Here is an 18334-nt window from a genome sequence, read left to right as displayed (position 1 = left end):
AATAGTGTCATCAATAAAAAATAAGAAATAAAATAATAAAAGATGTATTTTTAATACTATCTCCTTAAACTATAGAGTTCTCCAGATTCTATCTTGATATTTACTTTCAAATTTTTATGAGAGGTCAAAAAGACTTTATACTTGCTTTTTTAACTCTCATTTTATACCAAATAATTTCAGTAAGAAGTATATATTATCTATATACCCCAGATTGTATGTATATTAAAGATATTTACCAACCTAATGAAAGTTTTGGGTATCAGTTTCAATATTAGCACTTTGGAGATTTTGGAGAGCAACTAAAACATTAAGAGGCCATCAGAACTGAATGAACACTAACAAATACAGTGGAGGCTTTGGCTTGGGACTGCACCGCGCTGCAATGAAGGTGAACTCAAGGGGCATCTCCCGGAGGACACTGGCTGCAGAGAGAGCGGCTGGTGCCTCCCTTCTGGTAAACCGACTTCGGGAAAATGAGATTCTGCACTGCCTGAACATATCCAGAGGAGAGGAGGCGACACTGCTAACACTGGGGCGGCAGCTGCTGGGATCTGACCGTGCAGGCGGCGCGAGCGGCACGGAGTCGTTGTTCATCTTCCGTAATGCTCCGTTCGCTTTTGCTACCTCAGGAAACCTGTAAGTTTATTTGGGCTTGACAAGTTTTTTTCCAAGTCATACTTTTACTTTCTTTTTATTCAAGGATAGTTGACATAAAATATTACATTAGTTCCAGGCGTACAACACAGTGATTCGACATTATGTACCTTACGATGGAAGTCTATAACCACCTCTCACCGTAGTTATTACGGTATTGACTCTCAGCGTACAGTTATTACGGTCTCACTGACTACATTCCCTGTGCTGCACTACACGTCCCCGTGACTTATTTACTTCATAAAGGGAAGCCTGTACCTCTTATTCTCTTTCACCTTTAACCCATCTTCTCATCCCCCTCCTCTCTGGCCACCATCAGTATGTTCTCTGTATCTATGAGTCTGCTTCTGTTTTATTCATTTATTTTATTCTTCGGATTTCAAATATAGTGAAATCATACAGTATTTTTCTTCCTCTGTCTGACTTATTTCACATAGCATAATACTCTTTAGGTCCATCTATGTTGTCACAAATGGCAAGGTTTTGTTATTTTTTAATGACTAAGTAATATTCCTGTGTGTGTGTGTGTGTGTGTGTGTGTGTGTGTGTATCACATCTTCTCTATTCATTCATCCGCCAATGAATGTCTTGACTATTGTAAATAGTGTTGCAGTGAACACAGGGGTTCATATATTGTTTTGAACTAGTGTTTTCATTTTCTTCGGAGAAACACTCAGAAGTGAAATTGTGAATAGTGTGGCAGTTCTATTTCTAATTTTTTGAGAAAACTGCATACTGTTTTCCATAGTGACTGCACCAGTTACAAGCTTAACTAAATCACCACTACCTGTGTAGTATCTGTGTAATCTTTTTTTATTTTTCTTTATTGATTTTAGAGAGAGAGGAAGGGAGAGGGAGAGAGAGAGATAGAAACATAGATGATAGAGAACACGGATCGGCTGTCTCCGGCACGCTCCCCACTGGGGATCAGCCTGCAACCTGGGCATGTGCCCTGACCGGGAATTGAACCAGCAACCTCTTGGTGCATGGGTTGATTCTCAACCACTGAGCCACCCCGGCTGGGCTCTGTGTGAGTTTTTCCTGTGAGATTGCTAGCCAGAATCCTCCTGAGTCAGGTACGGATACCCTGAGAGTGGCATCCTCCTAGGGAAGGCAAACTTGAGACAGATTCATAGGTGGTTGCCTCCGTGCCCCCCTCCCTGCTTCTGCCACATGCCGCAGTGGAAAGGCCATGTAATCAGTGGCCATGCGCCTCCATTTACTAACTGCAGGACACTGTGTGAGTCACCAGCTACTCTGGGCCCAAGCTTTCTTGTACTTGTAATTTGCAAGCCACGATACAAACATGATAGTTTGCTCTTGCCCCTCAGAACTCACTGTCAGAGGCAATTCAAGCAGGTGACCCTCAGCCCAGGTAGGTGAGTATTCACTTTGCTTCCCTTTCAACCCAACGTGTGTGGCCATGTGCCATCACTTTGCTAACCTTCACTCTTCCGTCTGCTCTCCCCAGGCAGTGAGCTCCGCCCCTGCTCTCCCCGGAAGTGCCTCTGGGCTGCCCAGGACGGCTGGCAGTGGCAGGGTGTTGAGGCCAGGACCCCGCACCCTTTTCATGACAGCAGCACACTTGGAATACACTGAAATACCGACTACCATAGAGAGGGAAAGGGGAAATCACAGGTGCAGGGGGAAGAATGTGGGCTCGTCAAATCCCACACCAGCAGCTTACCAAGTCTGTGACTTAGGAACAATTCTTTGAATTCTCTACAGGCCAGCTGTTTAACCTGCAGGGCAGGGCTGTCGGCAGGACTAAGTCAGCAGCACGCATGGAAGGCCCCTGGGAAAGAGCCTCCCACCAGACCGCAGTAAAAGCGACTCATGAGCATCTCCTCCTCACTCTCGTTTACCTACTAACCCTGTAAAACTCACCTTCTCACCCACAGACTCTGCAAAGTATTAGGACGGTTTGTCACAGTGGAGGATCCTGTGGGGACGGTGGACTCCTGTCCCACTGTGTGGCCAATGATGCCTCCTGTACTCCTCCATCAACAGGGTGCACGGGCCACAGCCCCCACTGCCGAGCATCACGAACCCACTCAGGCTGGAAGCAGCCGGCTCAGAACCTGGATTGCGCCATAGATAACACATTCTAAACCATGGCCACAGAGCCCCTCGGTGTGTCCCCTGCAGAGCCCATGGGATGACAGTGCACTGCCGCCACCCAGCTGGGCAGCTGGGCAATCCCACCCCACCCATAGGTCTGGACACACTTGGAGCACCTGCTGGAGACAGGATCACGATCTGCACAGGGAATATCTGCGCCTTGAGCACACCTCTGAAGTAGATGACTGTCTGACCTTCTGGTGGGATGAGAATATAATGTGTGCCTCCATACCATGGGAGGAAAGTCCCGTAGTTACAGATCTATATGTACAATCAAGATGGATAACAGCACGTGTGTATCTCTGTGGACCTACATGGGGGGAATGAGGAGAAGGACACATGCATGATAGAGGGTGGGGAAGAAAGGTCAAGAGACAAAGAGAAAGATACACAGAGACAGAGACACACATGTCAGAGAAAGACAGAGAGAAAGGCAAGACAGACAGTCTAGTGAGACAGACACAGAGAAAGGCAGAGAGAGAGAAATGGAAGGTAAACACAGAGAGACAAATGAGAGAGGTGGGAACAGAGAGAAATAGACACAAAGACAAAATGAGAGAGGCAGAGAGAAATAAGGAGAGAGAAAAGATGGAAGGACGAAGGAGGGAGGAAGGAGGGGACACACAGAGCTACAGTCTGACAAAGACAGAGGTGAGAGAGACAGACTCACAGATCTACCTCAGTGGTAATAAGAGGGCCATGAGGTTCCTCTCCGACAGGTAAGGGCCATCTTAGCCCTTTATCTTTTTCTTCTCAGAGCTGCCTTAGAGCTCTTCAGCGCTTGCCAGAGAAGCTATTTAATTCCATTTTTCCTGTATCTACCGGCTCTTTTTCCGGGGAGCGTGGCTCTCTGGGCTCCTTCCCTCCACGTCCAGTCCAGCTCTGTTCGCGGTGCGCATCCCAGGCGCCAGTGCAGACAGGCACTGTGACAGGGCGCCTCTGTCCTGCAGCCTCGGATACAACAGTCTCCCTCCTTGTATCAAGGCCTTCTCTAGCATCAGGCAAGTAGTAGCTGCTCAATAAACATTTGCTAATAATGGTGTCCCTCTGGTGATACCTAAAAGGGCTCCTCAGTATAGATTTCATTAGTATTATTTTAATTTAACTCCACTGAAGTGTGCTGAAGCCTGTTGTGCTGAAGCTTGGTGTTGCTGGTTATTTCATTTAAAGTATTAAGCACATACTGTGGGAAGTTCTGCATAAATGTTCCTTAGGCCGGACTTTCACCCCAGTCCCATGAGCATTCTGATCGAGCTGCGAAGTGGGCAGCTGGCCTTCCCTTCAGAAAGCCTCTTCTCCAGACGAACCTCCACAAGGGCTTCTCAGTCAGCGTCCCTATCAACAACGGTGCATCGCTTGTTCTTGATCAAAATACTGGCCTGTTGACGAGCAATGATGAATTTTAAAAATGGGCCATCCCTGGTGAAGTTCAAGGCATTCACAATACATGGATTGGCCTGATATATTTTAGACACGCACTACCCTTCCATGAATTTATGAGACAATCCAGTGTGGTCTGCACTCTTTATCCACAGAGGGGATTTCCTAGGCTAAACTCCTCCTGGGCCCTTACCAGTATGACCTGTGGAAGATCCTGTGTGCTTCATGCTGGAGGGGTACGTCAGCACACTGACTATAGCAAACAAGTTTGTCTCCAGGGACCTGTCATGCAAGCAGGTGGGGACACTGATGAAACCTAGGTAGGACCTCTCAAGCCAGCAAGACAGTTTATTTTGTGCTTCATCAGGGACAACCCATTTTTAAAATGCATCACTGCTAGTCAACAGGTCACTATTTTAATCAAAGACAGAAAGAATTTAGTGAAGAAGTGCTTATATGTGTGGGTTTATATGCATGGCAGACTTTGTGTGAAATTTGCTATCATTGGGTGGTAATGAGATTGTTGGTGAGCAGACTTATTGCTCTCAACCATTTCAAAACCCTGGTGGGGCAATCAACAGAACCAGGGCTCCTTGGAGAAATGACTTTCCACAGCTGGGCCGGGAAAGTGCAAGATGGACCTGGGATATCGTGTTATGCCAAGAAATTCTGATGTGCTCAAAAAAATGATGGGCATGTCAAAAGGACACAAGAAGACTTTCACCTCCAGGAAGAGTGTTTCCTATTAGCCCACCATGCACCACGAAAACCCTGGACATTATATATAAAACAAATGAAGGACAATTCTGGAAGGTGGGGGGACGAACAAGTAGGGACCCTGGACCCAAGGAATAACACAGTGATGAGCTCCCGGGGTTTCTCTTTGCCTTACACACCCAGGCTAGGGGCCAGGAAAGCCAGTGACGTGGAAATGCTAAGAGAACAATAAAAGAAGCCCCAACAGAGCCTGCTTGCTCCACCCACAGGTCCAGGGGGCGCTTTTTTTTTTTTTTTTTTTTAATCCTCACCTGAGGACACTTTTCCATTTTTTGCACAGACAGAGTGGGAGGGAGAGAGAGAAAGGAAGAGAGAGAGAGAAACATCGACGTGAAGGGACACATCGAGTGGCTGCCACCCGCACGACCAACCAGGGCCGGGGACAAACTGCAACCGAAGTACGTGCCCTTAGCGGGAACCGAACCCGGGTCTCTCGGGACCGCAGGCCGACGCTCTAACCGCTGAGCCAAACTGGCCAGGGCTGGGGGGCGCTTTTTAATGTACTGTAACACTCTGCAAAGTGATCTAAAAGTAGGTAGGAAAGCTTCCAGGTAACTATACTGTAAACGGGAGGACAAAGGAATGTAAAGTGAGGGAGTTTCTGGTCACTCGAACTAGTGATTTGACAATATCAGTAGACTGTGATAAATTACATATGTATGTGTGTCTATGTAATATAATATATAATGCCAAGAACAATCACTAAAAAGACTATACAAAGAGGTATAGTAAAAACAACTATACATAAGTCAAAACGAAATTCTAAAAAACATCCAAGTAACCTATAGTAAGTCAGGAAAAACAAGAGAGAAAAAGAAAAAATAGAACAAACAGAAGGCAAAAAATATCCCTAGCCAGGTAGCTCGGTTGGTTAGGGCATCATCCCAATATGCCAAGGTTGTGGGTTCGATCCCCATCAAGGTACATACAAGGATAAGAATCAACCAAGGAATGCATAAAAAGTGGAACAACAAATCGATGTCTCTCTCTCTCTCTCTCCCCCCCTTCCTCTCTCTAAAATCAATAAATAAAAGATTAAAATAAATAAGTAAATAAATAAAATGGAAGAGGTATGCCCTAAAATATAATCACAGTAAGTGTAGATTATCTAAATACATAAGTAAAGACAAAGACTGGTGGTGTAGTTTTAAAAACCTGACCCAATTATGTGCTGTCTATAACAAACAAATTTTACACTTAATGATATAAGCAAGTTGAAAGTAAAAAAAAAGAAAATTCTATCTCATGCTAACACTAATTAAAGAAAAGAAGTGGCTATATTAGTATCAGATAAAGCATATCTTTGAACAAATAAAATTACTAGGGACAGAGAGGGACATTATAAAATGATAGAAAGGGCAATCCATCAAAAAGACATAGCAATTATTAATATGTATACACCAAACAACAGAGCCGTAAACTATGTGAAACAAGAACTAAAAATATTAAAAAGAGAAATCAATAAATTTACTATTATAATTAAAGATACAACACTCCTCTCTCAACAATCTATAGAACAATTAGGGAGACAGTCAGCAAGGATACAGAAGAACTCAATAACACCATCAACCAACAGGATCTAAATAATATTTATAAAACACTTCAGTCAACAGCAGAAAAACACACATTTGGTTCAAGTGCCAATGGGACACATACCAAGAGACACCAAATCCCGGGCCATAAGAATTGAAATCACATGGAGTGTATCCTCTGACCACAATAAAATCAAACTAGAAATCAAAAGAGAAAGTGCCCTGGCTGGTATAGCTCAGTTGGTTGGAGCATCGTTCCATACATTGAAAGACCATGGGTTCAATTCCCAGTCAGGATACATACTTAGATTGCAGGTTTGATCCCCAGTTGGAGCATGTAGTGAGGCAACTGATCTATGTCTCTCTCTCTCTCTCTTCCCCTCGCTCTATAAATCAATGAACATGTTCATGGGTAAGGATTTAAAAAAGAGAGAGCGAGAAAGCTAATAGGAAAATCTACAAATACTAGGAAACTAAACAACCTATAATCCATGGGTCAAAGAGGACATCTCGAAGAGAAAAAAAATACATTAAGCTAAATAAAAATAAAATTACAACATATCAAAACTTGTGGCACACAGCTAAAGCCAACCTGAGAGGGAAATTTATAGCACTAAATGCTTATTTTGTAATGAGAAAGACTCTTCACCCATAATCTAAACTACTACCTTTCAATCCTTAAAAAGAAAAAATAAATAAACCCAAAGCAAGGAGAAGGAAGAAAATAATAAAGGGCAGAGTAGAAATCAATAAAATTGAAAACAGAACAACAAGAGAGAAAAACCAATGAAACAAAATGCTGGTTCTTTAAAAACATCAATAAAATTGACAAGCCTCTATCATGGCAGACAAGTAATTAAATAACAGAGAAGATACAAGTTACCAATATCAGTTAATAAGAGGGAATATCATTTCAGACTCTGAAGGCATCAAAAGGACAATACGGTCATACTATGAACAACTCTACACATATAAATTTGACAACTTAGATGAAATGGGCCAATTCCTTGCAAAGCCCAACTGCCAAACTCACAATACAAAATAGAGCATTTAAATAGCCCTATGATCATTAATAAAATGGAAGTCATAATTTTAAATCTCCCCAAGAAGAAATCTACAGGTCAGGGTGATTTCAATGGAGAATTCTACCAAATGTATAAAGAACTAATGTCAATTCTACAGTCTCCTCAAGAAAACAGAAACCCTTTGTAATTCAAAGCTAGTATTTCCCTGATAAGAAAACCAGACAAAGACAGTACAAGAAAACTTCATGAATATAGAAGCCAAAATCTTTAGCAAATATTAGCAAATAGAATTCAGCAATATATACAAATAATTATATGCCATCCAGAGATGCAAGGCTGATTCATATTTAAAAATCAGTTAGTATAATCTACCATGTTAGAAGGTAATAAAGAAAAATCACATAATCATTGCAATTCATGTAGAAAATGGCAAATTGATGTATATGATTGAATTCAATACAAATTCATGATAAAAACTCAAAAAATGTTGAATTGTGGGGGGTCTTCCAGGATGGCAGTGAGCAAATGGATAGCTTGTGGGGAGCGGGCAAAGGACATAGAATATTTTAACATGTTAACAGCCAGCACAGGTGCTTTCCAGCCGAGCATGAACCCTGCCCCTTCATCCTGGGATCTCTCTTCATCAAACTGTCTACCCTCAGCTTATTTACCTCTGGCTGGCTCAGAAGGTACTGTTCTTGTAAAAACCTTCTTGGCCAGCAAAGCCCCACTTGAAAGTAAGGCTCCTGCCCACCCGAGGTGGTGCGTTTGTATTTGAGGTTGTGTAGTCAAGGTTCCCCACGTGGTCTACACATGGGACTGAACTTAAACATGAACCATGGATGTTACAGATGGGTTATTCCATTTCTCTTTTTACTTTGTTAATTTTTGTGTCTGCATAAGGAAACCTGGAAGTTTTGATTCACTTTTTAAGGAGACACTATCCTGAACTACAGCTCTTTTAGAGTTGATCTCTTAGTCATCTAACTAGTTTGGTAGGACTCATACTTCTCCCATTTGCAGTAGGAAAGAAAAAGAAATGTGTTTTCATGGAATAGTTTCCTTTAACTCTCAAATTTACTAGAAAGTTATTTGAAGATGTGGCTGACATTTAAATCAACAAGACAAAAAAGTGGTTCCATTTGGACAAGGAGACACGTTCACTAAGTGGTCACAACGGCCCATTTCGTTCGGCCCTTCACCGGTTCCGGGCTCACCTCGGAGGCGATGGAGGTGAAGCTGCTGCTGAAGTGCACGTGCTTATGGATCTCGCTGCCGTTGGCCCTCAGGAGCCAGTCCCCGAGGGCGTGGTCTTCACCGGCCCGCTGGCTGCTGTGGCTCTGATTGGGCAGGAGCTCTGCCAGGTCCCAGTGGTAGGATGGCGTGGCCCCCACCAGTGCGATGAGGATGGCCTCCGTGGCCACGTAGAGCTGGAGGAGCAAACACACAAAACCATCTGTGCTGGGAACACAATCCGTAAGCTCACAAACCTTGAGAGATCAGTTTCTTGCTTTGTGTTTTTATGAGCCACAGAAATCAGACAGATCAGAAACAAAGGAGAAACATGTTCAAAGGGAGCTTCGTATTTTCTCCAAGGGTTTCCTCTACGTGCTGAGGACACTACACATAGATGGCTTGACACTGGGTGGGTGGAAGGGAAAATACTGCTGGGTCTTATTTAGAAAACTAACATTCCAACATTCTCCTCCACACTATATCCTGAGTTCAGGTAAGCAGTCACCACAGTCCAGGAGTATCTTGGCCTTGAATTCACCACTAAAACAAGAAGACTTTTTGTGGCATAGTTAAATGTCCCAGAAAACAATACACACACACACACACACATATGAAGCATATATATGAGAAGGAGCACACAAGTGAGAGTGCTTTATTAAAGCAAGTAAGCATACTATGTACTTGACTAGGTAAAAATTTCAAATATAGTATAAAACTTATAGTACAATTTAAAGAAATTCAAACTTCCAACAATAGATATTCACTTTACAACTTTTGGCTGTACTTAACCATTGTTTAATCTACACAAAGTTGTCTCCCCAAAGACAAAATATTTCACTCATTCATTAAAGAAATATTTATTGAGCACACATGCCATTTGTCTCTGACTGTTCTGGGCTCCTTAGCTATTCACAATTGGGCTTACAAGCAGGTGAGCTCAATGCAGCCTTTTTGATTTCCTTTTATATCTGCTCTCATTGTTAGATGATTGATTCAAGCTGAAAATGTATGAAGAAAAGAGGTAAATCTCCACAGCGAGACTATCTTATTTTGAGAAATTATCCCTATTATCTTTAATTGGGATGTCTTAAAATACCTTTAAACATAACAAGTATCTAAAACATGTAAAGCATGTGATTTCTCTGCAGCATATAGTAACACCCCCACTGGACGGATGCATTGACTGAGGCACAAAAAGGTGGCAGACTTGCCAACAGCTTTATCTCCGTTCCTGGGGGACCTCCCAGAGCCTTCCACACCATTCCGTAGAGGCATATTCAGCTGTTAAGTGGATAAGCTAATGCTCCAAAGGCAGGATGATTTATCACAAGCAGATGATGGAATTACTGTCAGGGAAAGAGTAAAGAAGTCATGACATTGTGTGTCATAACAGAAAGCTAATGTAAAACCCAAGATGTGATTTTTTCCCCTCTTGGTAAGGCTACGGGATATAAGGTGGCCCCAATCTATTTTGAGCGGAATGACTGTGGGCCTCTCGAGATGCACAAAGCTGCTACAGGTCAGCCTGTGTGGGAGATTTATTGTAAAATGCAAAGGAAAACACGTTCTAGATTTATATTGCTTCCTGGCCTCTATTTGCATACTATTAGGGACGTTTTAGAACAGGAGGCGATCAGCTTATAAGAATAGAAATCTTAATAATTACAAGAACAGACTGATGATACATTCAGCAGCAGCTATAATTACAAAGCCACTTGAACTGGTTTTAGTAACTGCCCCTCACGATTATAATCTGCTGAAATTTAATTGATAGGTAAAAGAAACAAAAAAAATGGGGCAAGGAAACTCAGGAGATGACGCAAAACTGTTCTGGTAAATGCACAGCCTTCAATCCAGCAAGGCAAGCTAGCTATTTTCTCTCCAGATGTGTAAGGTCTTTTCTGCTCCAGCTCCCACCAGTCACTTGCCTAGAAAGCACTTCCTCCTGCTGTAAATGTCCGAGCGTTTCCCATCCCCCAGGATGCAACTCAGATGCACCCCCTCACCATCCTGCCTTCCTCTCCAGCTTCTCCAGTAGCCCCCTCCTGCTTCTGCTCATCCCCCAATAGCTCCATCTAGACCTTTCTTAGAGCCTGTATCATTTTCTTCACTGAATTATATTTATATATTTGCTTGCCTATTTTTTCCTACTGGAATATCCTCTCCCTAATGGTGAGATCTCAATCTAATTCACCCTTGGGCTATCAAAGCAAATAACTCAGGGCCCAGATACATGACATCATACACTCACCAAGTGAATGAATGAATGAATGAATGACCAGGATCGAACACTAATAATAACAGTGAACACTCCTCTCATGCTAAATATGGGCCAGGCATTGTTCTAACTGCTGTTGAAAACATTAACCCATTGTATTTGTATCTGGATGGCTCTAGAATAAGCAGTGTCCTAGGTGAGAGAGGAAATGCTCCAAAGGGTCCCTAATCTGAGGCATGTTTTTATGTTTTTTGGGGCGGGGGGGGGGGTCAGGAGGACTATCCTCAGCAGGATCAGCCTCGATATGCTTTATTACATGCCTTTTATACCTTACAGCCAAAGTTGAGTCACGTTTCACTGTGCAGGTGCCATTCTGGGCAGAAACCACGATGCCTAGAAAGCAGTCGAAAACCAAAGAGGTGGTAGTGCCATATGCTGATTCATGCTGTGGGGAGCAGGGAGACCTAGTGAGTCGGTACCATCTGTATTAATCAGCTGGATTCTAACAAGCTGAAGGTTGAATAGGCACTTTCCACCTCTCATCTTTTCTAGCCTCCCTTTGCACGGTTTCTGCTGCCCGCCCTGTGCACGCACCTCAACAGAACACGCGGGGCCGCGGCTTCATGTTACAAGGATCAGAAACATGCAGCTCTTCTATGTAGTGCGGTCTCCCTAAGACGGCACCAGCCTCTCTGTCTTCTCTGACACGCTGGGTCCTGCTTGGTTTTGCTACAGGTAAGGGAGACGGAGGAGGCAGGCAGCTCTGCTACTGCGTAATAAACACTATGGAAGGGGCACCGTGAGGTGAAAGGTGAAAGGTAAAAGGTGATGCTTAAACTCAGCATAGAGATTACTATGAGGTCCTCTACCCCAGAGCCACAGACATGGGCCATGTGGTCATCAGAGTCCAAGGTTTGGCACCCACCCAGTCATGGGGATGCTCCACCTACACTGGGGAGACAGGGGCGGTTTTCCTCCTCGACTGTGACTGTCACAGCTCATCCTGCTTCTTTCCCCAGAGCACAGGCTTCTCATCCTCTCTGCTGTTACTCTACAACCGCCGGGCACACAGGCGCCCACGTATTCTTGTCTAATGAATCGCACCCATCAGCAGATGGGCCTGCAAGGCACAATGAGAAACCACCCTCCACTCTCCTGCGGTGGGACGAACAACACCTCAAATACATCATTATCTCCTCCAGCGCTATCTCCAGGGAAGGCGGACAAGAGCCACAGATGGCTGGGGCTTTCTCTCTCTCTCAACGTAATTATAATGAGGAAAGTGACCAAAATGCACTAGGAGATTAAAATTTTTGAAGTTTCAAAAAGTGAAGGTTTTAAAAGTGATTTTGTACTTAACAGCATTATAAGCTTTCATAATACTCAGGAAACCAAAAATGTCTCCCATAATGATCTCATCACAATATCTCATCTATGAAGTCATGGTAAATAGGATGTTTATGTTATAAGCAGGACAAATGAGCTACAGAGCGATTAGTGAATCATTCAAGGTTCCCCATAACACTAATAGCAAAAGCAGGATGAGACGGGGAGCCACCTAACTTTGGGGCCAAAGCTTTCTTCAGAGAAAAAAAGAAACAGGAAAAATCAAAGATGATTTTATTCTTGTCATTATTGTCAGTCTTTCGGGCACTTGGTACTCAGTTATCTAAGTGATTCAACCAAAAGCATTACATGAGCAAGACCAAATCATGAAGGCCAAACCAAATGCCTGATGCCCAGCACAAAGAGAGTATGCCATAAATATTTTGGGGGTGACTTACTGATACTACGTATTTTTAAATTAAAAAAAAAAATTTAGCTTTTGTGTTCTGAATAACTGGTATCTCTAAGTTTTGTTTCTTCCCAGCTCAAATCCTCTGCCTGATTGGTCTCCCCGAGACTCTTCTCGTGAAACTCTTCGGGTCAATTCCTATGAATGGGCAAATGAAAGTAGCCTAGCTTTCTACCTCCCACCACATGGCCCAGTTGCTGCCTAGTCTACACTCAAGCTTTATGCTGCCCATTCAGTTCCCCAGATATGACTTCTTATTGTGTGGTGTGAAAAGTACATGGAATCTATAAACCTGAGTCTGGCCCTCAGCTCTAGTAAACTTTCAGCGAATCAGAACCTCAATAAACTTCATGTATTCTTGTAAGAATGGACACTAGTCGTATATCCCTACCTAATCCATTCATATCTAACTAACCCACTTCGAGGGTGAAATGGCCTGTTTCTTCAGCCAGCAGTCATAGCACCACGCAGGCAGGTGGTGTGGGCACCTCCCAGACTCCACCGCGCAGTTGGAATCCCTCGGCTGGGGAGGGACCGAGTCTGCATTTCCAACAAGCTCTGCTGAGGTCAAAGAGGCTGGTCTGGCCACACTTTGTGTAGCAAGGGTACAGGTTACTCCCTCTTCCACACTTTTTCCAATTTTATGTCTTCCCACCTGAAATGATCTTCCCATTTTTCTCTAAACCCAGGCTTCAAAGTTCAGCTGCAGCTCAGCCAGCCCTCTTGCACAAGTCTAGACCTCACTAATGTCACCTTAATTCCCAAACGTGCAATGCCTGCATTATTTACTGGGAATATTATTTTGTATCATTATTTAATGGTGTACATATAACTAAATCCTAATTTCCTAAAGCTTTGTCATTTCCTGAAGGAAAGAAACCCTAACTTATATGTCTATGTCCTTTCAAGAAACCTAATGCGCAGCACTGTGTACATAAGAGCCTATGATACATTTAAACTAACTCCTTGCAGAAAGGTGTACGGAGAAGAAAAAAGGATAATGGGTTAGAAACCAGTAATTCTGGAACTTAACCTTGGTTCCAAACACTAATTAAGACTTTGGACACATTATTGACCCTGCACCTGTTTCTTTCTCCCAAATAAAACGGAAACACCATCAACTGATCACCTTCCTTCTGTTATTTAATTTTTAAAAATACTTTAGTGAACACCAACACTTTACAACACATTGTATTATGAGCCTCGGGTGATAACAAGGATGGATAAGAAAGAGTTGTTTCTTTCTGGCCACACACATCTAAGTCAGGGCAACAAACAGATCCAGAGCTACAGATCCAGGCAGACTTTGACCAAGTCTCTAGGAAGCTCTGGAAGAAACGAAGCTGCGGAGGGAGGGCACAGAAAGCAGACGTGAATTCCAGCTAGGGGAACATGGAAGTGTTCCCAGTATGACCCCTGAGGCAGGTCGTCAAAGACTGCTGGGGGGCTCATCAAAACAAAATTCAGGAGAAGGAATATTAAGGCCCCCAAAATAGCCCAATCAGAGTCAGGAAAGTAAAGAACATATTTTTAGTGACTTTTATAGAAATATTACAGGGCCAGCTAACTCAGTTTTTCCCAAACTTTAGTCATCTGAGTACCCCCACCCCCGGAAGTTTTACATGTGCAATTTGGGTTTTCTATTATGTACTTAGTAGTCTTCTTTTAAATTCATTCAAATGTTTTAACTGGAGTAAATGTACAGAGAAATACAATGTTTCATCACTAGAGACAGGACCAGACAGATGGGACTATAAAAATAAACACCAAGTGACAATGCCAAGTGTAGACTAGCATGCTTTTATTTAAAGTGGGCCACAACTATTTTCAGGCAAGATTTGGGGGGAGGGGTGAAAGCAAAGGAGCAACCATTTTGTTTTTATGCTCAGAAGGTTGGGGCCACTGTTTTTGTGCCCCCCATACACTGTCACGTCTTCGCTGGCTCACCTGGCCAGTGCAACACAGCAGCTTGACCTGCAATTGACTGCCTTCCCTGGACCCTCCTTCAGCTTCTCTGACTCCTGGGCCAGGTGTGTGTTTAATTCTGTGATAAAAAAAAAAAAAGAAAGGCATTTCATCACAGTTGCAGGCAGTGAGAAGGAAGGACTGCAGTCTGTTCTGATGGGATCCAGACGTATCGTCCCTTCCGGACTGCCTGCCCTGCAGGCTCAGGTCCAACACCAGACACAAAGACGACAGCCCAAGGGACTGCTGAACCAGCTTCCACAACTGTATATGGTCAAGTTATTCACTGATGACATATATAATCATGTACCTATACATACACATATACGATACATACACACGTACATGTATCTCCATTCTGCGAGCTCTGCTTCCTGCTTCCTGGGTGAACTTGGATGGACACAACCTTAAACAAGTATGGCCAAGTATCAGCATGTATTAAATCTAGAATTAAATGTATTAAAACATGTGTGTTTGTAATATTATTCTCTGCATTTCTTTCATAATGTTTCATAATTTCAAAAGAAGTTTTAAAACTAGGTAGTATTTTCTGCCAAAGTCTGAACATTCTTTAATTCTTCAATTCTAGTTCACTCCCTTTGTTAAAAGAGAAATTATCTGCAAACGTTTTGAGAAGGGCCAGCACCAAATGAGACTTCCTTCTTTGATCAATGGAAGGATGAAAGAATTGAAGAGAGAATATTCTTCTCACTTTATGAGTCAATGCTAGTTAATACTATTTCAATACACCATCTAAACCTACTGTGCAGGCCATTCTTTGGACGTCAGAAGATGCAGAGAGAACATTAGAAATAACTGATGGGGTAACATACAACCACCACAAAGAAGGTAGCGAAGGTAGAGAGCTGTCTTCCTCTTGGACACCATGGAGAAACATGGTGACAAGTGAGGATAAAAATGAATTCTGAAGTAATAGGATGTTTAGGAAATTTACACCTAGTCACCTCTATTTCCTCATCAAGTTGGAACAAAGAACATCTGGGGAGAATGAGAAGGAGGGGTCAGGAGGAGTTCTGGCTTGAGAAGAGTGGTAAGCACTCAGCGGGAAGAAGTGAAGGTCAGAGCCAAAGAAGGACGCACTGGCATGGGCTGGGTGGGGTTCAGAACTGCACAAAAGAGGAAACCAACCTATATTTTCAACAACAGAGAACTGAATGAGCTAATGACAGCATAGTCAGACCTGGAACACTATGCTGCAGCCATTAAAGAAGACATATTTGCTCATTTATGAGCACAGCAAGGCATTCACAATGTTGTTGAGACAAAGAAAATGAGGTTTAAACACCAATTTTTGCAAAAAAAAAAAAAAAGATAAACATACATATTTGTGCAATAGAAAGTCTGGCAGGTCATACATCAAAAGGTGAACATGTTTTAGTTCACGATGATAGTGTGTTAGTAATTTTTGTATATGTTTACATATATTTTGTCTTTTTTGGTACAATAATACACTATTTGTTGAATAACATACGATCCCCATGAATACAGATGTCAGCTTCTGTCTGAGGGTTGGGTCAAGGAAGCGAGAGAGAAGATTCCTGAGCTGTGTGTGCCTTTGATTGATGGCTCTTCCTTGGAAGGCAGTGTCTAACTGGTGATGAAGCAAGCTAGTCTTCTGAAAGCCTCCAGGTCAACACTGACACAGTGCGCAACTGCTGGGTACTGGCCAACTTTAAGAAACCCTGCACTTGCAAAACAAATGAATTAAACTTGTATGATCCTGCCACTTCCAGGAGCATGGTGAAGACAAGGGATCATCTGTGACATTCGCTTGGCCATCTTGCAGCAGATGTCAGAGCATTTGAGCCTAGTGTTTCTTCTGCCATATTCACATCGCCCGTCTTCATACATATTTCAGTGACTTTTCTGTGCTGTCTTGGAAGGTAATACCTTCTCTGTCAGAGCACATGTCAAGCAGCTGTGGGTGGCTCTGGCCAGACATGCTTATGGAGCTCTGGGTGCTGGAGAGGTGTTGGGCTGGTTGCTTTCCAAGGCACATCCCAATTTTTGAAATGCTCCAAGCTCAAAGGAGCTCCCTTAAACCTCCAGAAGCCTCCTGTGTCTCCATCACCCTGGTGATGGAAATCCCAGGGTCTGATAGATGTGCAGCTTCATCCACTTTACACCAGGGGGCAGTGTCTGTCTATAGACAACAGCAGCTTCCTGAGGCTATACAGGGGGCAAGTGCAGCTAGGTGTCTTTGACCTACAGTGTCTCACTCACCTAAACTAACAGAAGGCATGTCCAGCACATGAGCCCCAGATTATCGTCCAAGCTCCAAGCCACTGTCTGAGGGCAGACAGAACTGAATTAGAGGGTAGGGGCGGCATAAAACCTGCTCAGACTGTCAGAGAACACGTGTCGATGGTCACGTTTTGGAGTCATGATAGTGAAGCTCCTGCTGAAGCTTCTCATCATGGCCGAACCCCCGGTGGTGTGAGAGTCCCATAGGGCATGAGAGCTGGTCTTAATGACAGTAATACAATAAGGATCTTCACTGATGTATGTGGTATGAACTTCACCTGCTTATGGTGGCGAGGTTAGAACCACCAGCTATTCACCTCAGTGACACCTATTGAAAGGCAGCCCTCCTTGAATTTCCTGGGGAGAGTGGGACATGGTGACAAATACAAGCAGGTAGGCAATATTAGCTGTGACAGCACTGTCTACAAAGTTTAATAAACCACCTAAACAAAACTCACTCTACCTCTCCCTCCCAAGTGTTCAATACCACAATTCACAGCCATCACTGGTTAAGGGAATATCAATAAAAGCGTGAACTGCTATTCTTATACAGTGAACTGTAGCATTCTCTCCTAAGTATACAGATCTTTGCTTTACCATTTTTTATTAAAAAAAAACAACAATAAAACACAAAAGCAAAATGAATAAAATACGATTCATGAACCCATCACCACAATTAACAAGTAACATTTTAACATACTTGCTTCAGGTGTTAAAAATATGATATTACAAATACAGAGGAAATCTCCTTTTCACCCCTCCCCTTCCCCTCCCCTCCTGCCCAAGAGGCAACCAATCTCATGAACTGGGTTGGATCCTTCTCCTCCACGTGCTCATATTTCCACATTGCTCATATACATTCACAAACCAAAAATTCATAATAAGAGTATGTGTCACACTGTATGTATTATGCTGGATTTTTTGTTTCTTTTTCATTTAACTTTGTGTTTGAGAGATTCATCCTTGTAGCTATGTACAGATCTGGTTCATTCATTTTAACTGTTATGTTCTATCAAATTCATACCACACTTTAATTATCCAGTCCCTTTTTGAGAGTCATTTAGGTGGCTTCTAATTTTTAGTGTAACAAACAGCACTGCAATAAACATCCTATACATATCTCCTTATGCACGTGTTTAAAAGATGCTGTAGGACGCAGACCCAGGAGTCCAACACTGGGCTTTAATTTTACTAGACAGGGCCAAATCGTTCTCTAAATGGCGTAGCTTCTACTTCTCATTGTCATCACACTTGTACTGTGAGACTATTTAATGTTTGCTAATCTAATAAGTGTGAAATGATAGTTCATAGTTCTTTTACTATGCTTGCCCTCATATAACCACTGAAGGTAAACATCTTAACATGT

General features: G+C 42.9%; 1 protein-coding gene across 1 annotated transcript in view; it reads right to left on the bottom strand.

Annotated features, from left to right (window-relative positions):
* SLC22A15 (solute carrier family 22 member 15) overlaps nt 1-18334 on the bottom strand; it is an 80962-nt gene that overhangs the window by 57740 nt on the left and 4888 nt on the right. Inside the window, exon 2 of the mRNA XM_036273412.1 lies at nt 8707-8919. Coding sequence (XP_036129305.1) covers nt 8707-8919 — 213 coding nt within the window. The remainder of the gene's footprint in view (nt 1-8706; nt 8920-18334) is intronic.

The sequence above is a fragment of the Molossus molossus genome, unplaced genomic scaffold (assembly GCF_014108415.1).
Source record: "Molossus molossus isolate mMolMol1 unplaced genomic scaffold, mMolMol1.p scaffold_m16_p_20, whole genome shotgun sequence".
Lineage (NCBI taxonomy): Eukaryota > Metazoa > Chordata > Mammalia > Chiroptera > Molossidae > Molossus > Molossus molossus.
The sequence above is the reverse complement of the archived record's forward strand: the minus strand, read 5'-3'. Positions and strand labels throughout refer to the sequence as shown.